Genomic DNA, 25,884 nt, shown 5'->3' with positions numbered 1-25,884 from the left:
TGCAGGCCCTACATCTGTTCTTACTTCCAAAGAATTAGTACTAAGCCTTGCTCCTCAAAATATCAATCATGGTTCATAAGCACTGGCATCCCCAGGGAGTTAGTTAGAAATGAAGAATCTCATGCCCGGAACAACATACTGAATTAGAACCTGCCATTTAAAAAGATCCCCAAGTAAGTCATACACACGTTAAAGTTTGAAAACAGCCCTTAATATTGACAACACTTCTCCAAGTCCGAATTAAAACCTTATGGCTAGCCCTTTGTATAGTCATCTTTCCCTTCTGTGACACTCCTTTCCTCATGCTTCAATTTCTGTCCCCCAATGCAATTTATCCCAAAACTGGTAAGGACCATGTCATAGTCATCTTTCTAGACTTAAATTTAATACAATACATATTACATAAAAGTTCAATAAGTTTGTTTTAATAAAATAAATAATAAGTGTTTTGATTGAAACTCACAGATGAACACACTAGATAATACAAATGATAAAACAACTGACAAAAAGGGTAAATTATTGTTCCCTTCTCTGGTAATCTATTTTCAATTTGCATAATTTATGCATATAGCCATCCATTTCAAAAAGGTGATCAAAATTAATAACCAATATCAAAGGGAAAATATTCAAATTACTTATCTTAATTCTATAAACATCTAAAGAATGCTCAAAAGGCCTTCACACATTTCCATATTTCTCTTCATTCAACCCATCTTTTGTTGAGTCATCTAGTTTTTGAATCATCTAATCACTGAATTAATTTTTGAAGTATATGTGTGAATGCTCCAAGTTCATGTTTTCAATTCTTTTGAAGATATATAATTATTTACCATTTCTGATTAATACTTTAAATCTTTGAACATCTGGTTTGATTCCGTCAATTGGAAGTTCTTCAAACCCATACTGCAGTTAGCATCAAAAAGCATAATGCCACAGAATGATCCTATCACACAATGACATAGTTACATACCTCTGCATTTATAAATTCCTTTTTATTATATTTTATTAAATATTTTTAAATGAATAAAAATATAATTATCTAAAACAGTCATTTTAAATGCATGTATCAATATTACAAAAAGGTAATCACTGATGTACTCCTGCAGTAATTTTAAATAACTAAACATAAGCAACATAAACAAATTCTAGCCAGAAAACCAGAGTTGTTACAAGCCATACGAAATTACAGCATCTTAGAGCTCTGAGATAGCAGGCCAGGGAAATGACTTGATGATCAGACAGCTGAAAACTGACAGAGGTAAACTTCAACCCAGGTCTCTCAACTCTCAATTCAGTGATTTTTCTTGCATGACAAATCCAAGATTAATAATTTAATCCCAAATAGAGATGAGCAAATTATCATAAGAAAGCAGATCTCTTATTCTCACTTGAATATGTAAATAAACTGTAATACCGTGACGCATAAATGAAGAGTTTTTATATTTTGAAACAAGTAAATGGGACAATTTACCCAATGGAGAGGAGACCTGAATACTTCAAACTGACATTATATTCTATCCAATTTGGTACCTTACACATACAATGACTAACATGATCCATTACCGAAATAACTTGCAGCAAGCCTTAGCATTTATCACACAACTAGTATTTCCAAAAATTGAAAATAAGAGGATTTAATCCAAACACAATGTTTCACAATATTAAGTTCCCCAACCAAGAAAATGCTGAGAGTTGTGGGGTTTTTTTCTAGTTTTAATGAAGTAGCAGCAACTGTAACTGTTATAACTCATACCTGCCTACGATCATAACAGATAAGATATCTTAAACATGGTATCCCTGAATGAATCAGAAAATATAAGGGGAGTTAAAAAGAGAGAGAAACGATGGAAAAAAGAAAAAAACCATGCTTGGCTCATCCAACAAATTTCAATAATCAAATAATAATTTCAATAATCAAAGAGCTTGCCCCATCTTAGATGTACAGAAGTATTTGTAACCAGGTTGTCATTTCATGGTATACATTGAGGCTGACACTATTTTAGAAACAAGATAAATAAAGCAGAAGGGAGAACACAGGGTGTGGAAGAAGGAAAAACATTATTTAACAAGTATGTGCTTTAGAACTTAACACAGATAAATTATCTAGACATTCCAAATGATTGACGGTATATTTCCAAATTGTGCTTCCTTTTGCAATTATTAAACTGTTAAAAGTAAAAGAAAGTTTGAAAATCATTCCAAATCTTGACACATTCCTATTTTTTTCTTGTTAGTTTTTAAGAACTTTATTTTCTTAGGGAACACTGACAATCTGAGCTGCTTAGATCATCTGGCTCTTTATCTGTCTTTGGTACACTTACTTGAAAACAGGATGTGATAAAATCATCCACAAAGAGTGGCATGATATTAGAGACAATGTATCTAAGTTAGGAGAGAATAAAACATTTTTAACTATAGGCATCATTTTAATAGTTTATTCACCTAAAACAAATAATTAAATGTTTCAATAACTTCACTCATTTGGACTAGAAAACATGCAACAAATTTTAATTAATTGTTTAGAGCTGGGTTGTTTTAATTTATAATTAAGTCAGATGCATGATGATTTTTCCAAGGTTAGAATGATTCATTTCACAAATGAACTAAATTTAAAACTAAAAGACAGTGTCTCAGCATCTTTGAGATCACTAAGATGGATTTCACATATTCATTTGTACACTGATTTCTCTAAATTCAACACTTATTTTTTTGACGACAAATCAATATTTATACAAATGACAATAAATAAGCCATACATGGTTAGATGAAACAAAAAGATACCCTCCTACGTAATTTATATATAAAAAGAGAACATGCTTATTTATGAGAAAATTCCAAATTCAATGTTAATTAGGACAACAGCCAAACCTTGAAAACCTATCAAGCTAAAATATCTTCAGATTTATGCTGAGGAATAAATGTTGGGGCTGTCTGGCAGCTGTTCAAAATGCTTCAATGAAATACATACAGTATATGTATTTCCTTAAAAAGTAAGTATTTGTTTTCCAATTATAAAACAATATATTGAAAACAATCATATATTAAAGCTAATAAAATATTCAAAAGAAAAATGTTACATATATAAACAAAGTGTGAACAAAAGCACCACCAGTTTCCGTTGGGCTATCGGCATACAACAGATGGAATGGTGATCCCCCAAAATGAGTGTTTTCCCTTCTTGTCAGTTGGCTGTAGAGTTTCTTTTTATCTAACCTAATTTATATTAACAGGGTTAGGAAAATAGGTGGAAAATAAAAAGAACATCATGATCTAATTGGCTTAACACTATTAATTAAAATAACCACAAGCCTAAAAATATAAAAGATACATCCTACATAATAAATGTTTCTATAAAACTCTTCTCACAGATAACGGTATATTCAAAATAAGTAAAATCCTGAAGCTCTGCCTCGTCCCTGTCTCCTTTATTCCATGCTCCTGGAAATAAATAAAAATGATGAATTTCCAGGAGGCAAAAAGCATAGCAGGAGCCTTTGGGTTCTGAATACGATTACTTGCCCTAAGGACACCCACAGTAGATCTCTTCCAAGTGAGCCAAAGTGACTTAAGTATGGTTTAGTTCACCACAAAAATTTTTGCTAGGGTTTCTTCTAAGGTTCTGTGACAGACACAGGTTATATAATCTGTTTAGTACTTCAGAGGTCACCTTGGGTCTGATAATAAACTCAATAATAACTCTTGATATCTAAAGCCCCCATGTATAACCCTTTCTTTCCAGAACTGCATTAATTTAACCAAAACAATTAGTATAAAGATAACAAGTAAATTAAGACATGGGCATCATGAATGCCTAGTACACTTTAGTCATTTCAATAGGGCTGAATCTAAACGTTTCTATATTTCTACTGAACTAGCATCTAAAACATATTTTAAAAACAAACATAACGAAAGCAGACTCTAGGATATTTGATTATCTCTCAAATGAAGACTGCACTTTTAACAGGCTATTGATTTATACTGTTAAATAAAATGGAAAACAGATTAACGATGTGTTTAAGTTTATTTCCAAAAAAAATGATCTATAAGAAAAGGTGCATCCTGAAAAACAATATGGTTTCAGTCAAAGCTGCTAAAAAGTACTTTGACTTTTTACTGCATTTATCTTCCCAAAAAAGGAGAGATACAAAACAATATAAAAATGTATGAGACAGTAAGAAAGATCTGACAACTTCAAAGAGAGTAGAAGATGATACACTGTGTAAAAGACTATGGAAAGATAGTCTCAACAAGTCCCTTTGGCACTTGTATAAAAGATGAAAAGTCACTAGATGACATAGAGTGAAAAGAAAACGAAAAGAAAATCTGAAAGCTTTCAAGTTACATTAAAGTTATTAGAAAATATGCCAAAAAGTACAAAGGTCAATTTTAAAGTAACTTCAAAGGGAACATTAAGCTAATTTATATTTTCTTCAAAAGTAATTTCCTGGGCTTCCCTGATGGCGCAGTGGTTGAGAGTCTGCCTGCCGATGCAGGGGACACAGGTTTGTGCCCCGGTCTGGGAGGATCCCACGTGCCGCGGAGCGGCTGGGCCCGTGAGCCATGGCCGCTGAGCCTGCGCGTCCGGAGCCTGTGCTCTGCAACAGGAGAGGCCACAGCAGTGAGAGGCCCACGTACCGCAAAACAAAAAAAAAAGTAATTTCCTTCTCTAAAAGCAAGTGAAAAGTTTCCACATTAAAAAAAAAAAAAAAATGCAGAGAAAATGTCTAACAAGGTACTTAAAAAGAAGTATCCCAGGCTACCTTTAGAGTAATTCTACAGTTTCACCAATGAAATATGATTAATATACAAGGAGAAAGGGACTAATTCCCTTCCTAACTATAAAGGGCCAGAAAAAAAGACTCTTTCAAAGTACACTGTCTTCAGATGCATAGCCACAGTGGAAGAGAAAAGAACTCATTTGTGAAATACAAACTAAGTACCTTCTGTGGTAGGTAATGAACATATAGTGGTGAACAGGACAGCTCCTGTCCACCTGGGTTCAGGTCCATGAGTCTACAGATACCAAACAAATAATTAAATGGATAATGATTTATAAATACGGTAAGTGCAACTAAAGTGAAGGATAAAAACAGTCACATACTGCTCAGATCTTTCAAAATCTCACTATAATCAAAACTGTTCTTAAATTTAAGAATCAAACATAATTTTAATACCCTTAATAATGATATAAAACTACATTCACCTTAAAGATGCATATGGAGAAAATGCCTAACAAATTGGAAAAAAAAATTCTCAAAGGAACACACTTATGTGTGACTCTGGCAACCCTCAGGCAGGAATGGAAAAAGAAAGAGTTCAGATTGGCAAGAGGATAAAAGAATCAAGGACAGCAGCAAAAGCATTACTAAAATAACTGAACACAGGATCGAGAAAAGATACTGGAACTCTAAGTGAAGGCATGAGGTACCTAGATAACCAGGCTGCTGAGTAACTGTGAGAATAAAGATGGCTATTGGACTAGAAACGTAAAGAAGAAACCCGCAACATACTGAGGTCAAATGAATTTAATCATGATTATTTCACAAGCATCTTAAAATTAAAATCAAATATTATTTCATATAATACTCTCTACCCAATGCAGAAAACTCTTCCAAAAATATCCCTGATAGTCATATAGCCTCAATTATTCTGGATAACAAGGAAGCATGTTCCATATGACACAGTTCTAATTGTTGGTCCCAGTTTTACTATCTGAACTTATCCTAGAATTCATGTAACAGAAGTTTAAATATTTAAAGATAAATGACCAGGTCTTTATTATGTAAAGAGTCTGTTTATTCATTTATTAAACTAATAAACATACCAAAAAAACGTAATTACACTTGTGACAAGGGCAGCAAAATAAAATAGTGTTATGTGTACAATGTTTCAATTAATTACTCCTCAGAGTGCTTTTCTAGAACTTCATCATAGTATCACATTAGGTTTTGCTTTCTTAGTTCATATAAGCTAAAATTGAGGGATGATGGCAATAATGACAGAGGATTAATTAACACTTTACAACAGATCTACAATCTCTGTCATTTTTCATTTGTTAAAGAGTCCAATTAGAATATCATTTTTGCACTATGTAACATAGCATAGATAGCAGAAAGGGAAAAGGGCCTGCACCATTTTTTTTTTCTTTTACAATATCAACAGTACCATTAGCCAACAAAGAAATGCATATCAAAACCACAGTGAGGGGCTTCCCTGGTGGCGCAGTGGTTGAGAGTCCGCCTGCCGATGCAGGGGACACGGGTTCGTGCCCCAGTCCGGGAAGATCCCACATGCTGCGGAGCGGCTGGGCCCATGAGCCATTGCCACTGAGCCTGCGCATCCGGAGCCTGTGCTCCGCAACGGGAGAGGCCACAACACTGAGAGGCCCGCATACCGCAAAACAAAACAAAACAAAACAAAACAAAACACAGTGAGGGTTTCCCTGGTGGCTCAGTGGTTGAGAGTCCGCCTGCCGATGCAGGGGACACGGGTTCGTGCCCCAGTCCGCGAAGATCCCACATGCCGCGGAGCGGCTGGGCCCGTGAGCCATGGCCGCTGAGCCTGCACGTCCGGAGCCCGTGCTCCGCAATGGGAGAGGCCACAACAGTGAGAGGCCCGCGTACCGCAAAAACAAAAAACAAACAAACAAAAAACACAGCGATACAACACAAGTGTTGCTGGGCTAAAATCAAGGTGTTGGCAGGCTGCATTCCTTTCTGGAGGCTCTAGGAAGAGAATCAGTTTGCTTGGTTATTCCATCTCCTAGAGATTGCCAACATTCCTTGGTCCAAGACCCCCTTCTTCCATCTTTAAAGGCAGGGATGCTGTATATCTCAGACCCATTGTCTGTAGTCACATCTCCCTCTTACTTACAGTCAGGGAAGGTCCTCGCCTTTTAGGTCCACATGTAATTAGTTTGAGCCCACATAATACTGCTTAATCTTCCCATCTCAACGTCCATAACTTTAATCATACCTGCAAAGCCCCTTTTGCCATGTAAGGTAACACATAAACAGGTTCTGGGGATTAGGACACAGATATCTTTGTGGGGGGGTATTATTCTGCCTACAATACTCAACACTGTGGAAATCAAATTTATACACTAAATTAATTTATTAAAACTACCATCCTATAGATGGAAATGGGGCATTTAACAGTAGTAACACTTGAAAAACAAAAATCCCTAAGTATATTACAATCACACAAACGTGCATAGGTAAGAAACAAAATGCTACTTTGGGTTAAACTTCAATAACATAAAAGTATAAGGATTTCACTCCCTCTCTATGCAGTCAAGAGATTACCCTTCTCCCATAGGACACAGTAGGCATATCCTCTGGAGAAAAAGAACCAGACAGACTCTGTACAAGGGTTTATCAGGCACAGAGAAGGGAGCAATGAGGTAGCAAACAGAAACCAGGAAGCTTAAATGCAATTCTGCTTTCTAAACCATGAGACCTTTAGCCCCTTTCTCCTCACCTGTCCAGGAGTCTGACAGTCAAAATTATACCTATCAGTTAGGAGATGAGAGAATACTTCTACTGAATTATTGTAGAAAAAAACCTACAGATACTGACATTAAGAAGGTTCCCAAAGAAAAAGCCCCCTGATCATAAAATCACACTACAGGGAAAACAATGGGTTTATCAGCCCTATACAAACTTAATTACCTTTTTTAGAACAAAATAGGAGTGGACATCCAAAGATCCTTAGGCACCTGAAAGCATCAACATGAAAGAGATGACCATGAATAGAAATAATGAAACCACAGGAAACACAGACAATGCACGATACAGAAAAAAATTTTGAAAATATAATTAATATTCATAAAGATATAAAAGAAGTCTTTGCAATTATGAAATAAGAACATCTACTATTAAAAGAAACAGAGAACGTACATACTCATCCTAACTCAGAAAGAGAAAATCCTAAGAGTTTCAAGAGAAGGGGAAAAAAAAGTTAGAAATGCAGAAAGCAATACTGGAAGCCAGGAGTCAGTAGAGTGATGCTTTAAAAAATATGCAGTATTTTATACACAGCCAAATAACTAATAAAGTATAAGAAATTAAAAAATTTTTAGACATGTAACATCTCAAAAAATTTACCTCTCATTAATCTTTACTCAATAAGTCATTGAAAGCATTGCCCCGTCAAGATCAGGGACTAAATGAAAAAAGAAACTGAAATGCAAGCAACAGAAAATTCCACCCACCAAAGGTTAAAAGGAATTACCAGGATGATGATGAAGTAAAGTTCAAGGATAACATAAAAAAACCAATTCACATTAGAGCTGGAGCAGAGAGGGCTCAGAGAAAATATCTAAGAAATTATCTGACATGGCTGACCATATGGAAAACTGTCTATCAGAGATATTTTACAAGGTAGTTGAAGGCTATGAGAAGACTCAGTCTTAGATTCAAAGAAACTAAACAAATTGAAAATACAATGAAGGGCAAATGGTTTATTTTTAAAACTATTCATTCCTTTCTTTAAAAATAAACTGAATGAATGAGGATCCTCAAAACTTAATTAGTGAGACAGTCTGACTGTATTCCTTCCTTCAGAATCCGCCTCACTCCTGCCTACCCAGCCTTAGACCAGTAATAGGGTAAAAAGTGTGCTATTGTTTAAAAGTTCATAAAGTGTTCAGAGAGCATGACTCTATTATTCTTAAACAATATTTTTTCTTTGGGAAGTTTCTATCATGAAGAAAATGGGCTAAGCCAATCAAATGTCACTAGTAAATGAAGCAAAAGGAAAATTTCAAAAAAATAAAATCTTGAAAATAAATCACCCTGCAGTATATACATCTGGTGGCCCACTTGATCACAAATGTTTGTTGTAATCATTCACACGATTTTTTCAGAAGACAATGATTATAATAAAGGTAAGTGCCAAAAAGGGAAAAAATAAAGGTTACCAATCTTTAAAAATAAAACAAAACTAAAAACCCTAAAGTAAAGTAAAATAAAATCACAAAGTATTACCATTTCACGCTGCATACGGGATCTTAGTTCCCCAACCAGGGACCGAACCCACACCCCCTACAGTGGAAGCGCGGTGTCTTAAACCACTGGACTGCCAGGGAAGCCCCTATACCTCACATTTCTAACAGATTTTCCACAAGAATGCCAAGACAAACTACTATATCAAAAAATGAGAAAGGACTTGAATAAGCTTTTCTCCAAAGAAAATATACAAATGGCCAATAAACACATGAAAAGATGCTCAACATCAGTCATTAGGGAAATGCAAACCAAAACTAAGAGATACAACATCACACCCATTAGGATGTTTATTATCAACAAATTAAAATTAAAAAAAAAAAAAGTGTTGGAAAGAATATGGAGAGGGCTTCCCTGGTGGCGCAGTGATTGAGAGTCCGCCTGCCGATGCAGGGGACACAGGTTCGTGCCCCGGTCCGGGAATATCCCACATGCCGCGGAGCGGCTGGGCCCGTGAGCCATGGATGCTGAGCCTGCACGTCCGGAGCCTGTGCTCCACAATGGGAGAGGCCACAACAGTGAGCGGCCCGCGTACCGCAAAAAAAAAAAAAAAAAGAATATGGAGAAATTAGAATCCTTGTGTAGTGCTGGTGAAAATGTAAAATTGTGTAGTGCTGTGGAAAACAGTTTGGTAGTCACTCAAAGAGTATAACACAGAATTACCATATGATCCAGCAATTATACTCTTATGTTTATAGCCAAAAGAACTGAAAGCAGGAACTCAAACAGGTGTTTGTATACCCCATGCTCATAGCAGCATTACTGACAACAGTCAGGAGGTGGAAGCAACCCAAGTGTTCACCAACAGATGAATGGACAAACAAAATGTGGTACAGACATACAAAGAAATGTAATTCAGCCTTAAAAAGGAATGAAATTCTGACACATGCTACAACATGGATGAAGCTTGAGGATATTATGCTAAGTGAAATAAGCCAGTCACTTACATGAGGTATGCAGAAAAGGCAAACTGACAGAGATAGAAAATAGAATGGTGGTTGCAAGAGGATGGGCATAAGAAGGAACGGGGAATTATCGTTTAATGGGTATGGAGTTTCTGTTTGGGATGATGAAAAACTTCTGGAAATGGATGGTGGTGATGGTTGCACAACCCTGTGAATATACATAATGCCTCTGAACTGTACATTTAAAATGATTAAAATGATAAAATACACAAATAAATTAAAACCCTGAAGTATAGTATAATTACAAAGTATTACCGTTTCCAGATTATTTGAATGTCGATGTGTATATTTTAACCCTCCCGTAAACAGTCTTAGGGATAAAAAATGAATACAATTGTGAAATTTAGAAAGAGACTTTTGGTTCTAGAAAAGATTGCAGATCATCTAATTTATTTTATAAATGAGGATACTGAGCGCCAACAGGGTAAGTTAAATTATTTATCCAAGGCCACATACAGGGTTATTGCCAGAGTATGGACTAGAATTCGAATTTATCATGTGCTAGTCCAGGTACTTTCCACCACACACTAGGCTGTCTTACAGGTTTTGATGCTGTCTAAAACACTTAAGAATTTGATTTTGTACCATTTATCTTTTACAGGGAATAATGCTACAAAAAAATTGTCCTAGAGAGGAAAATACCATTACATTTTAAATGGTTGATTATTTTCTCAAGTATAATTAGAAGTTATATCCATATATATTTCTAATTAAATAAATATGAGAAAGTTATTTAAGTTAAAAAAAACACTTCAATCAATCAATATACTAATGATCAAAATTTCCTTAACACAGGAAAAATTTAAAGAGAAATGAGCTATCCTAAAAAATGTTCACACCTATTTACCTGAAAAAACTGAATGAATGAAATATTAAGTGACTTTTTGCTGAAGGTGCTCTAAGTCATTAATCATCAATAACCTTAATTGATAAGTGAATCTGTACTAACACTAAGCTATTAAGATTTGATCCGATTAAGTTCTTTAAAATTTTGCCAACTTACTAATGCAAGAAGCTGTTGCCAGCCATCAAGATGCCTATCATAAAAACATATTGTAAGAAAGACAAATACGGGTGTTAGATGATATCTAAATGTGGTTCAAAATTTTTACACTAAATTTTATGCTAAAGGCTCCAATGCTTTTACAGGTGTTCAGCTTGCTGTTACTTTAAAAATTTCAACTTCTTAATACAAAGGTTTGGGACAGTGGAAAATAAAGACTTTCTCAGCCAGTAGAATACTTTCCTACTAGTATTAATAGTCAACTTCTAGTTTTGTTGCTCACCTCAATCTTCTGTCTTTCCTCTTCCATTTCAGTTATGTTACCTCTAGGGTAATTTAATGTACCTCTCATATGGACACTCTACCTTCTAGTTTATATTACATTATTTGAGGGTCAACTTTCTATCACCATAGTTCTTTGAGGACATAGACCATGTCTTCACTTTAGTGTTCTATTCAGCATCTACTGCCCGGTGCCTTACCTCGTTAGTTGCTCAATAGGTGTATACTGAAAAAATTAACCTGATACATGGTTCAAGAGTAGGACAAGGAGTCACAAAGACCAGAGAGTATGGAAAGACGTGGATTCCCATGCAGGCAATATTTACTGCTTAACTATTAAACTCAGGAATAAATATAAAGCACTCACACAAAAGATAATTACCTACAATTTTGACAATTGTGAAGAAAATATAACATCAATTCATGCTTCTATACATTATAAACAGACGTTCATCTTAAAGTACTGTCTTCCCTTCACTGGACTCTGAAGGTTTTCCCAAGAGGACAAAATAAAGATCAAACCACTGAGGCTGAGAATTGTGTTGTATGCATTACAAGTCACTATCTACCCTCTAAGTGATGTGAGATAAAGCTGAAAATTAGCAAAATCAGGGGAGATGAAATAAATACAGAATTACTGGGATCCGTAAAGGTGTAAAAAACAAAGCAATTAAGTCTTAAAACTAGAATACTATAACATCATAAAACAGACTGTGTGATACTAGACAGTGACTGCATCACATATCACTAAAACAGCAACCTACAAGGTCAGTGGTATTACAAGTTGTCCTGGCTTGATGTCATAGAAACAAACTGGAAAAGTGGAAGGAAAAAGATACTATTTTAAACTAGTAGAAAGAAAGTACTATAATAAAAATTCATAGTTGAAAGATTAGAACCACGTAACATTTTAAGAAGTTCGAGAAAAAATATTTTATCTAATATAGGCATCAAAGGAAAACAGTATGTATGAAGTATGGTCATTTTACATTTAAAGGTGCGCTAGGTATATAAAACTAATACCTATAAAAAGGCTTTCATGCAGGAGAAGTAAAGCAATTCTCCCAGAGCAAAAGAAGCTGAATTATATTATGATAAATGAGATCCCAGTTCCCCAAACAAAACATTTTCATTCCTACAGTAAATGAAAACTATATTTAAAAATTATCTCCAATTATTATTACTGGCTAACGCAGAAGTTAAAACCATTACAGAAAACTGCTAGCTTTCTCCAGAATGTATAATTAGACATATGACAGTTATTATTTTATAAAGTGGTATTATACCATTTATACTGAATATATGGATCCAAAGCATAGGCTCAACCACTAAAAAATAAATAAATTACATCAAAGCAGACTTCTGAAATATACACTGGCAATGGATGGTATAAATTGTAGGAATTCTGGAAGAAAGAATTGCTTAATGTAATCAAAATAAAAGGGACTCTCTTTGTCAAAATCTCTAATGAGAAAAGCCCTATATTCATTTGTGTAGCTTTTATAAGAGGAACAGAGGAAGAGAGTCATTGAGTTAACAATGCTGACATCTATCACAAGAACCTTTATCTTTTAAGATTCTCTACTTCTCTCATGCTTCCTTTTAATTAACTAAAAAAAGAAATGAAAAGAAATACAAGGGTGAGAAAAAACCTGTGACTCACCTGTAAATCAACGGCAAACACTGTGAGGGCTCCACTGGATATGCAGCAAGCTAGGGAAGGAGTTAAACTTCTCTCTCTCTCTTTTAAATACTGCTAAGCCTGTAAAAAGCCCACGTTCACCCTCTTTGGCCTACACTGAGGTTATCCTCTTGGTATTTTATAACTCTTCAGGTCTGTATTTATGCTGTCAGTGATGCATATAACCGTTTTATTAAGAACTTCAAGCTTGCCTTGCAGAAGGCTCAGAGCTGGGAGAATATGGATGAAGACGGTATCACAGTCCTCTAAGAGGAAAGGAAAGGGGGCAGGAGTGGGGGTGGGGAAAGAAGTCTGAAAATGTTGCTTTTTAGGGCACCCACCGTGTGCCAAGTAAGCACTACATTAAGCACTTTTTAAGCTGCAGTTGGTTACTATGCTAGATTGTCTGTGGTCAGTCCGGCACACACCACCACCCCCACCACCCTTGCTTACTCTGTCTAAGGGTGGAAACCACATTCCCCACAGTCCGCCTTCCCTGGAAAGTTCCATGTCTGTAACCTCATATTTGAAGCAGATAAGTAAAGTGAAGGCCATTTTTTCTCAGGAGGTCATGGGAGTCAGATGCTTGGCTTTTTCAGATGCTGTAGCCTTGCTGACCTTTCCATCAGCTCCCACTTCACAGTCCTGGCAGGCTTTGCAGACTTCCCCACAAACTCTCACTTTTCTACCCACTCACCAGTGATGTTCACCTGAGGTCTTCACTGTCAAGTTCTCTGACCTAATGTCAGCTCCTACCACCTGCTTGGTGCTTCAGGATAGATATTTCATTGACAGTTTCTCTGATGTTCAGTAGAGCTCCTCTGACCTATGGTGACAGCTTTCTTGATATCCACGCCCTCAGCTATGCCAACAGTAGTATAAGGCCATAATTCTCCATAGAGTGACTTCCATTTTCCTGACCAAACCCTTAGTCACTAAGCTGCTGGAAGCATGAAGATACTGTGACTCTAGCCCAAGAAATACCAGGAACAACTACTAGTAATCTTGTCTAGAAAGGCAGCCTAATAAAGTAATTAAAGTATGGGCTCAGGAGCTAGCTAAATTTGATTCCTGTTTCTACCACTTTGAAGCTGTATGTCCTTATTAGATAGGTTACTTAAACTCTCTGCCTCAGTTTCTCATTTGTAAATGGCAATGATATTAGTTACTGCTTCACAGGGTAGCTACGACAATTGAATAAATATAAAATACACAGTAAATAACAGGTAAAGGTTAAACAGAAATATGCTTTTCAACCCTTTTTCTTCTTTAAACTTAGTCCTCCTATTTGTACCCAGTAATAAAAGAGAATAATGGCTACTGAGATGCTTAAATACTGGAGATGGGATATTTGTGAGCCAATCTAAGAAGATGTTACAAAGTCTTATCTCTGGAGCAGGAAACAACATGTGAAGAATTTTCTAAAACCAGATCATTCCTCTTTTATTTATTAATACTTGAATATTTCTATGTTTTTTGAACTATCTCCATACTGCTTTTCCATATGGCTCATTCTTCAATTTTTTTCTTATTTTTTTTGACAGATATACCTACAGAAATGTCAGATAATCAAAGTTCAAAATATGTGCCCTCATAATAAAGAAAGATTCAAGGCATGTGAATTGGGTTGGAGAAGGGGAATGTTGGGAGAAAAGTTAAAGAAGACTTTAATTCTATTTTTAATTTATTAGAACAAAAAGTATTCACATATTACTTTTATAGTTAAAACTTAATTTAAAAATAATTCTAACATTCAGAATGATAAATTTCAAAAACATTGATAACTAACAATTAAATATGATAACATTAAAATGTGAAACAGAGAGAATCTCCATGTTTGTTTAAGAAGGGTATTTTCTGAAAGTATACTATTTTCATTCTTATACAGATAAATAGCTCTTTTACCCCATTTTAAAAAAAATACTAAATCTTTAGTGCTATAATTTTTTTCAAACAACTTTTCTGGCTAATCTTTTTATGATCTTTGGGTACAAATAATCTAGGAGAAAAAAGTAACACCGAGACTATTCACTTTGAAAAGCATCTATATCATATTAAATCAACTGTCTCAAAATATGCTGTATTCCTTCAGATTTCTATAAATCCTTATTAAGGAAATCAGAGTAGAATGAAATAAAAAATGACTTTCCTCAGTATCCAAATAATAAAAATATAGTAAGGTTTAACGAAGTGTTCTACTCCCATTGTACACTTTGGCCATGATAAATGGCAACTGCCTGTCAGCAGGAAAAAGTGGATGCCATTTTTCTAACAGCAGCCTTGTTTGGCATAAAAGCGGCACTGGAGCACAGAGACTGAGTCTATGGGCTCATCTCTCTTAACACTGATGAAACCAAGTGAAACAATCAAAAAGGATATTTGTTGCTTAATCAAAAAAACGTGAGATGCAGTAAGCCAAATGTTTTAGGTAGATTTGGAGAGACTAGTTAGGAAAGAAAAAAAATAGTAAAGAAAACCACTATGTACTTCTCCAACTTCACTCTCAATGCAGAGCATACACTCTTTTTTTCCCACAGCAGGTTTCATACTACTCAATTTGGTGGGGAAAAAAGCAAATCAAAATAGAGAACAGGGGCTTCCCTGGTGGCGCAGTGGCTGAGAGTCCGCCTGCCGATGCAGGGGACACAGGTTCGTGCCCCGGCCCGGGAAGAACCCACATGCCGCGGAGCAGCTGGGCCCGTGAGCCATGGCCGCTGAGCCTGCGTGTCTGGAGCCTGTGCTCCACAACGGGGAGAGGCCACAACAGTGAGAGGCCCGCGTACCGCAAAAAAAAAAAAAAAAAAAAAAAAGAGAACAGCAAAACAAACATATACTGGCAGTTCATACATACACATGCTGTCAGTGTACTTATTGATTTGCTGCTTCTAATTTCTTTTCTTTTTGTTTGATCTTTTTAAATACCAATTTCCTCGAGGTAAAATAACCTTCAAACATTTTATTAACTTCTACACTATTACACTGTAACTGACAGATTAATGCCAGTGCACTTGCACAAGCTTGAAGAGGAAAATTGTTCACACCTAAATGAAAGTACAAAGAAAAGGAGTGTTAAATGTAATATTTAATGTGAATGAACTCAGTTACATGAGTTAGTAAGTGGATATATGCCTGGCTTCCCACAGATAACACTACGGTATGGAACGACACATGACCATTTTGGTATAAGATTAGAATATCACATTCCCAACTATGCTATCTAATGATCGAATGTTTTTATAACTACTCCATTTGTACCTCAACTAAATGCTCTTTTACAGACCTCAGAAAAGACACTAGTTCTTAATTCAGGCTGTCTGGGTTCAATTCCTATTCCACTTACTATCTGTAAGATCACAGGTAACTTACTTAAGGTTTCTGTGCCTCAGACTCATTTTGAGTAATATAGGAGTTATGAAAAGTTAAAAGTAACTTATTTTTTTAAAGAGGGAGTAGGGTGGAGGATTACTACAGTATCTGGTATATGATCAGTCCTCAGCAAATGTTAGGTATTATTATTATTAAACCATCTTATATAAAAGTAAACTAATTCCCCACATCCACTTCTGACTTACCTACCTTTGAAAAATGTAATGAAGTAAAATACACAAAGGTCAAATAATAGGAAGAAATAGAGAATAATGGTTGGATTTATTAGCAATATAGATTTAAAAGATGTCAAATTAATAGTAGTAATATACCAGGATTTACTCAAATATTCCAACACGTGAATCTCTTCCTTCTCCCTTTCACTCCCTTACTACCACCATGATGTTATTTTTAAACATAAAGATATAAAGTATAAAAGGAGAGAAAGTAATAACAGATGGTAAGAAAAGATATTCAATAAAAATGAAACTTCAATCTGTAGTAGCTCTGATCATTTTTTGTTTTTGATGATTCTTGGACAATCCCACAGAGACAGACTTCAAAAAAACAGATTAAAGCGCTATATATACTTAATTATACTGCAAAGTATGAATTTTTAAAAATAAAATTATTCTAACAGAATATCAATTCATATATCGCACAAGATGGATTTCTGAAACAAGATGAAATCATCTTTACTAGCATGAAATAACCCCAAACTACTTTTCTAAAAACTGTGCTATCACTATAACCCAAGGGAACATAACAAACTTAACAGAAATGGAAAGTTTTAGAAGAGATGATCATTTCAACAGTTTTACTGAGTGAGATATTACTTTGAAATGAGAAACTGAAGTTTAAGTTCTGTCATGAATCCCCTATGTCACAAGGGTAAAATTTTCTTGAAAATTCAGATAGAATACTATGACTACTGTGAAATGAACTATATTTTGATGAATAATGGCCAGAAAAACAAAAAACTAGCAAAAGCAAAAATACTATTAGAAAGAATTTAAGGATGGAATATCCCAAAATGTAACATATGTACTAAAATAAAAGGTGTAAGTAGGAAGATACTAGGAACAACAATTAAAAAATTAAAGGAGATAAATCAGTTATTTATTGTGAAAGGTACTTGACTAGACAAATTATTATTAGGCAGTAATATACTTGAATTCCCATAATTAACAGAGTGCTAAGAAAAGAAACTTTAAAATGTTAATACAACTCAAACAAAAATGACCGATAAAAAATTAAGGTAGGGACTTCCTTAGTGGTGCAGCGGTTAAGAATCCACCTGCCAATGCAGGGGACATGGGTTTAAGCCCTGGTCTGGGAAGATCCCACATGCCGTGGAACAGCTAAGCCCGTGTGCCACAACTACTGAGCCTGCGCTCTGGAGCCTGCGAGCCACAACTACTGAGCCTGCAAGCCACAATTACTGAAGCCCGGTGCCTAGAGCCTGTGCTCTGCAACAAGAGAAGGCACTGCAGTGAGAAGCCTGTGCACTGCAACGAAGAGTAGACCCCACTCACTGCAACTAGAGAAAGCCCACGGGCAGCAACGAAGACCCAATGCAGCCAAAACAAAAAATAAATAAATAAATAAATTTAATTAAAAAAAAAATTAAGGTACAGCCAAGATCAAGAGACTGATTGTTCTCTTCTACATCTCTCAATTCTTAAGTTCCTCAGTCTGTTACCTGACCAACTGAATATGCTTATCACAAGTTTTCTGAACTGCTGTACAGACTGATGGAGCAAAGGCAGAGAAAAATGAAAAGAGTAAGAGTAATAATCATAAATGTTATCCAGAGAGTTACTTTCAGACTTTAGTCTGCATAAGACTAACACCTAAGATATCTGCTTAGCCCAACCCCCTAATTCTAATTCATTAGCTCTAGGATGAATCCAAAGTCTACATTTCAACAAACACCCCAGGTGATCCTGATGCAAGGAATCTGTGGCCTCTAAAATACCATTTCCAAAGATGGTACCTCATGGTGCTCTATGCCACAATAAAATATTGTCTTGAAAAAAAGTGCTCTTTGATAAAATAAGTTAGGAAAAAGGATAAATAAGGAAAAGTAATCATTTTTCTAAACATTAGTATTTCTCAAAGCTTCAATATGCATTTGAATTCCCCCCAAAGAAAAAATAACCATACTATATTTCCTAAAATTACTGGGCATAGAATCCTTTCTCGTCTTTTACCTACCAACATCTACAAGAAGACTAAAACTTTAACACAAGAAAACTAGAGACAAAGAATAAGATGGAGGAATTGGACTAAATTAGAAAATTTAAAAGCTTCCTTGTAATTCTAGGCTGGAAAAGCAGACAGGTAAATTAAAAAAAAAAAAAAAACAACAGAATCCTCATTTATCTTAAGTAATACTAAACTATGGGCACATAAATATCACTATAATATGTACAAAATTCCCCTCTATATGATAACTCCAAAGTTAAAAAATGATAATACTGTTCCTAAGGATTTCTTTAAACAATAAAGAAACTAGAAAAATGTTTCATAAGAGGATAATTTTATAGACATAAGAAGTTTTTCTCTAAGATTTTAAGAATAGCTTCAGATAGTAGCAACAAACAGTTACAGAAAATATTTTAGAAATAGAAACAAACAGGCTTATTTAAAGAAGGAAAATTCTCTCTAGTTCATCTGTAAACCAAATATATTTGTGAAATCTAAAAAATGTTTTAAACTAGTAGAAATTATAGATAAAACTATTTCAAGTTGATCAATTTAGAGCACTCAAAATTAACTACTTCAATTATCTAAAAGATAAAAATTCCCAGATTTGCCTCTTTGATTTCAAATGAGTCCATAACACAAAACTGAATGAAATAATCTAAGTGATTTCTCTTAAACAAAATCTTTTAAGTGATTATATTGTAATATAGACTACAGATTAAAAAAAACTTTTGAGAAAACTGTTAGTTTAAGGAAAAAAAAAATTAAAAGACTCTCTAAAACCAAACAATTAAAACAAATGAATGATGATAACTAACCCTAAATACATATTTACATCTCCCTCAGGAGAAGGCAGATTTTTTAAATGCGCCTGCCTTGGCTCAAGGTAAGAAGGTGAAAAATGTCTCCCCTTAGAATGCATAACTGCAAGCCACCCCTCATGGGTTTGGAGTAGAAATTAACACTACTCATGTAATGGAAGAGACACACATGCTAAACTTTTATTTAAAATGGTCTTAGGTTGGTAGAGCTCCCAGGCACCTGGTAATAACTCTGACCTTAAAGAATTTTCTATGAGAAATAGGCTAACAACCTGATAGAAAAGCTGAATAAGACTTGCACATACATATCCTAGAAGAGGAAATACAACTGACCAAAAATATACAAATACATGCTCTAAGTCATCTAAGTGTTGAGGGAAATGCAAAATAAAATGTCCATGTACTATTTTACATGTATCACACTGGAAAGCATTAAAACATTGGACAAAACATGTTTGGGAGCAAAACTTATACCACTCATTCATTACTGGTACAAGTGTAAACTGGTTTGGAAAATACTGGAATTACCTAGCAAAACTGAAGATGCAGATATCTTATAACTAAGCAAATCCATGCCTTGCTATATACCCTAACTCCCTGTTACCATGCTGCAGGAGACATTTAGAAAGATATTTAAAAATGAGTTGTTTATAAAAGTAAAAAGATGGAGACAACAAAACTGCCAAACTATAGAACAAAAGATAAATTAATAATGATCTATTGTTTCAATAAAAAACTACATATTAGTGAAAATAAATGAACTACAATTACACAGATCAGCATGTGTGAATCAAATCAAGATAACGTTGGTCAAAGTATCAAATAACAGGAAAAAAGTCTGACTCCATTTATATGAAGTTCAAACCCTGAAAAACTATGTATTATTTATGAATACATATATACATACATATCAATACGTATAAAAAAAGGAGTGAATGAAAAATACAAAGTTGAGAAACGTGGTGACCTCTGGGCTAGATGGATGGTGAAGTGAGTACTGAGGGATTCAAAGGTGACTTCAAAGGCTTTGGTAATATTCTATTTTTGAAGTGGGTTTGTGAACACAATGGGCCTTCATTATTATTATGCTTTATGTTGAACATAAAAACTGTACATTCTCATGTATGATTGGTATATTTCATAATATAAAATAAACTTTTAAGAATAACCAATAGCAATATACATGTTTCTTTCATTGGCTACTGAGTATATGTTTTCCCTTTGTCTTTCTCACCCCTTAAATTCTGACCTCAGAATTTTGTAATGGTTATGATAACTAGGGAATAAATTACCGTGTTTCTTATTGGAATCTTCTTGGGTTCTGGAGGCATATCCTGTGGAACAAATTTCACTGGTTCCTTAATCTGCCTCCTTGATCGTTTGGTCCCATCTGGTAAGGTTTCCATGGCCATGTCTGCTTCCATGTCACTGCTCCCTGCCTGGTCACATTCTGAACACTGCCTACATAAAGAAAAAAATATAAGTTCATACATTTATTTTTACCTTCCAGCATTAGCTATGTTTTCTATAAATACAAAATTCAGGTATATGTTTAGAATATATGAAAATATACACAGGAACATGTGACCGTAGGGTATACAATGATTATACATACAGAAAAGCACATACATTCTTGTAAGAGAAACAAAAATAAGTATAATGTATCAAGCAATTCCATGTATCCCTAATAAGTATAATAAAAACACATGTAATACTGCTACATGTTTAAGTGAACCAACATAAGAAGCCCAGATAGTTTCCTTTAGGAAATCATGATTTTTCCTCAAGTGACATACACTGTGACACCAGAAAATCAAAGTATTCATTGACCCTGACTCTACGTCTTGTCACAGCTATAATATCCTTGAATCTTAATTAATAGCAAGCTGTAGTGAATATACCAACTAAGGAAGTTCTGTAAAAACAGACTCTCAGAAGTGAACAAAAATAAATGGATCATTTTGGTTGGTGGCCTTTACTACGTATAAAAGAAAATATATAAATTTATTTATGAAAAGAATGTATTAAAGTAGCATTTTTAGGGCTTCCCTGGTGGCACAGTGGTTAAGAACCTGCCTGCCAATGCAGGGGACACGGGTTCATGCCCTGGTCCAGGAAGATCCCACATGCCACAAAGCAGCTAGGTCTGTGAGCTACAACTACTGAGCCTGCAAGCCACAGCTACCGAGCCCATGTGCCACAACTACCAAAGCCCGCACACCTCAAGCCCGTGCTCCACAACAAGAGAAGCCACCGCAATGAGAAGCCCGCGCACCACAACTAAGAGCAGCCCCCGCTCGCCGCCAACTAGAGAAAGCCCGTGCACAGTAACAAAGACCCAACGCAGCCAAAAATAAGCAAATAAGTTAATTAATTAACTTTAAAAAGTAGCGTTTTTAAAAATATGGGGGGAAGATGGCAGAATAGAAAGCAATAGGAATCTGAATCTCAACCTAGACAACAATTACATTAGCAGAGTCTGTCTGACTTATCTATTTTGGAACTCTGGAGTCTACTGAAGGCTTGCAACTTTCAGGGAAAGGCTGGCACAGGTAAATTACAGTTAATTTTGGTCAATTTCAGCTCTTAGTACAGTAGTAGCTACCTATCCCCCATCCTAAGCCACATGGCAGGCAGCTGTGCACATGTTCCTGCAGCAGCATGTCACAGCTTTTAGGAGCCAGGTTGGACAAAATGAACCCTGTTCTCCAAATATTGCGGATATGTGCTCTGATCACTGATTGCTGCTTCTCATCACATGACTGCAGACAAAGAGGTGGGTGACCCCTCCTATTATTGCAAACCCCACCCGTTGGTCCAAAGTGACTTCCAGGACTTAGCAGACTGGTACCCTTTACCCCCCACCTTCATTTTTCTTTTTCCCCTTTTGGGAACCAGACATTAAAGACTAGGACCTTCAAAAGAAAATGCATATATGGGAAAAAATTTAAAATGACCACACTTGCCCAGGGAAAGGCTCAGAAAAGACATGAGAAAACCACAAGTTTACACTTCAGGCTGTTACCCAGCACAAAGACAGCCCGCTACAATAAAAACAAACAAGCAAATAAATAACAAAACACAGCAAGCCCTGCAGATGGAGGAGAACCTCATTTCCAGGAAAATGGACATCTCATTTCCATTATTTCCATTGTTTCCCCTCTGTTTCTCATTTTGTAACTATAACCTTTGTCAGTACATTCTCCAACTTCTCATGCGCATTCTCACCCCCACCAAAAGTAATACATTTAGGTGACAGAGAAACTTGCTTTAGAGCACGTCAGATAACAGAAATATTATGCTCTGAAAACCACAAAACACTGAACAACTCAGAAAAATCTAAACAAAATGTAACTGCCAAACAGAAATTTATCTATTCCTATTTCAAGACAACTGCCACATGATACTTGCAGTACAAAAAGCCAACACAGATGAAAACACTACCTGCAACTCTTTCAGCAATCTTTTAAACTCTATAGTCCTCATCTTTTTTATGTTTTGTTTTTTTTGACATGGACCATTTCTACAGTCTTTATTGAATTTTTACAATATTGTTTCTGGTTTGTTTTGTTTTTGTTTTTGTTTGACATGGACCATTTCTAAAGTCTTTATTGAATTTGTTACAATATTGTTTGTTTTATGTTTTGGTTTTTTGGCCACAAGGCATGTGGGATCTTAGCTCCATGACCAGGGATCGAACCCGTCCCTGCATTGGAAGGCGATGTCTTAACCACTGGACCGCCAGGGAAGTCCCTATAGTCCTCATCTTATAAATAGCCTTTAAGATATGAAAAAGCATCTCTGCTACATTAACCGGTACACAAGAGCCTAAGAAATAATAACTGAGGATAAAGCCATGGCCTGTCCAATTCCATGGAATTACATATATTGGGGGGAAAGTCATAATTATCCTTCATAATATCAAAACACATACCTGCCTTCTTTTAGTAATCCACTAAAAAATAAATTAATTTAAAAAATAGAAAAAAAATAATCCACTAAGCTGCTATTATCTATGAATTTAGCTAAACTCACCTTAATCCTGTATATTTTTACTTAATATATTCTATTAGGGAAGAGAATGTATAAAATCTATAATTCCTATGCATAGTACTAAAGGTAACCTTAAGTAATCAAAAATTCCATGAATTAAAAATGGACTTTTAAGTATAAATAATGAAAATTCAGGTAAGGAATTTATGCCAAAGCACTACCTTCACACTGAAATACTAAGAGATTTTCCTCAACTTGCTGTACCTTCTTGATCCCCAGCACCCTACACTATAACTTATGTTCAGAATAATTACCTAAGGAGGTTTTAAAAATCTTTATTACTAAAGTAAAATAATTTTTATTGTATAATGCTAAAACAAGGAAGAATACTAATTTAATCTATAGAAAATATAATTTGCATAAGGCAAAGAAAAAAGATTTTATGAATTTTTAAACATAATAAATCCAGTAACACTCTATTTCCCAAATATTATAAATAATTTATGATTTACTTTTTTTTCTTTATAAATTACCTCTTTCGGTCTTCAAAGATTTCACACCACAGTTTTTTTTTTTTCTTATTTCTAAGCCTTTTCCCATGCTTTCCCCACTTTTTAGAGGGAAATCTTCAAAGGTGCCTATAGAAAACTACATCAGGGAAATACAAATCAAAACTACAATGAGATATCACCTCAAACCTGTTAGAATGACTGTCATAAAAAAGACAAGGGATAACAAGTGCTGCCGAGGATATGGAAAAAAGGGAAACCTCATGTACTGTTGGGAATGTAAACTGGTACAGCCACTCTGAAAAGCAGTGTGGAGATTCCTCAAAAACTTAAAAATGGAACTATCATATGAGCAATTCCACTTCTGGGTATTTATCCAAAGCAAATGAAATCACTATCTTGAAAAGATATCTGCACTCCCATATTCACTGCACCATTATTTACAATAGCCAAGGCATGGAAACAACCTGTGTCCATCAACAGATAAACGGATAAAGAAAATGTGGTCTATATATACAATAGAGTATTATTCAGCCATAAAAAAGAAGAAAATCCTGGCATTTGCAACAACATGGATGGACTTTGAGGACATTATGTTAAATTAAATAAGTCCAAGGCAAATACTGTATAATCTCACTTATATGTGAAATATTAAAAACAAAAACAAACTCACAGAGAATGGACAGGTGGTTGCCAGAGGCAAGCGGAGGGAGTGGGCAAAATGGGTAAAGGTGGTCAAAACGGACAGACTTACAGTTACAAAATAAATAAGTCCTGAGATGTAATGTACAGTATGGTTACTACAGTTAATAATACTACACTGTATGTTTGAAAGTTGCTAAAAAAGTAGATCTTAAAAGTTCTCATCACAAGAAAAAAAAATTGTTTGGTGATGGATATCAACTAAACTTAATGTGGTAATTAATTCACAATATATCTATATCAAATCATTATGTTGTACACCTAAAACTAATAAAATGTTAAATGTCAATTATATCTCAATTATAAAAAAGAGTTAATGGGAGAAAGGGAAGACAAATTATGAAGAAAAACATGGGAAAAAACTACTTGCAAAATTCTTCATAGAAGAGTTTGTGCTACATATTTTCTTTTTGTCTTAAAAGAATAAACGTATATCCAGAGAATAAAAGGATAAAAGAAAAAATGATTTTATGAATTTTTAAACGTAATAAATCTAGTAACGCTCTATTTCCCAAATTTTATAAATACTTTATGATTTACTTTTTTTTCCTTTACAAATTACCTCTTTCAGTCTTCAGAGATTTCACACCACAGTTTTTTTCATGGATAGACCTTGAGGACATTATGCTGAGTAATATTTTTTAAGTAATATTACTCAATTCTCTGTCAAGTAATACTCTTCATAATATTCTTTAAATAATTAGAAAATGCAAGACAAATTCTGATCAGATGGGTGGTGGAAACATAAGATTAGTACCCCAAAATTAAAATAAGTATTTACTATTTGAACTACTCTAACGAATCAAACCCTATTTATTTATACCTTACCAGGCTTGTCTTAGAAAGAATGTAAGGTAGTGTTCAAAATTATATATTTTAAAAAACAAACCAAGATAACATAAACTAAAAGTGAAACAAAATACATTTCAAACACTGGGAGTAGGTATAAACAAAACAGAGCCTAGATTACACCTTTACTAGTCCCTCTACCCCCTGCCAAATGCCTCACCCACCCAATATTCTTCTTCATCTGATTTGCCCATCTCTAATCTAACCTAAGAAGTCCTTGGGTTTTCCCCTCTCCTCCTCCTGGTCAGCTCAGCATTACTGGAGAAAAATCAATTAATCACACTTACTAAACAAATTCACTGAACATTCTTGCTATATAGCCTCAGCAAGTCAGTTATCTCTGATTTTTTTCCCACAGTACCTGGTGCAAACTATTTCCTCTCTTCTCAAGCCCCCATTATCATCATCCCAGGTCCTTTACCCTCTCAAGACTACTTCTTTTTCACTGAAAAGTCTATCTAACATGAACTCACTCAAGTTCCCTATTCTCCACCAATAAC

At 35.0% G+C, this 25,884-nt stretch overlaps 1 protein-coding gene across 2 annotated transcripts in view; it reads right to left on the bottom strand.

Moving 5' to 3' along the window:
* PHF14 (PHD finger protein 14) overlaps positions 1-25,884 on the bottom strand; it is a 199,347-nt gene that overhangs the window by 112,773 nt on the left and 60,690 nt on the right. For both annotated transcript variants that reach the window (XM_082662390.1, XM_082662391.1), the window contains exon 14: positions 20,624-20,792. In XM_082662390.1, coding sequence (XP_082518516.1) covers positions 20,624-20,792 — 169 coding nt within the window. The remainder of the gene's footprint in view (positions 1-20,623; positions 20,793-25,884) is intronic.

This window comes from Grampus griseus (genome assembly GCF_964374135.1).
Source record: "Grampus griseus genome assembly, chromosome: 9".
Taxonomy (NCBI): Eukaryota; Metazoa; Chordata; class Mammalia; order Artiodactyla; family Delphinidae; genus Grampus; species Grampus griseus.
Note: the sequence above shows the minus strand (reverse complement) of the source record. Positions and strands in the feature narration are given on the sequence as shown.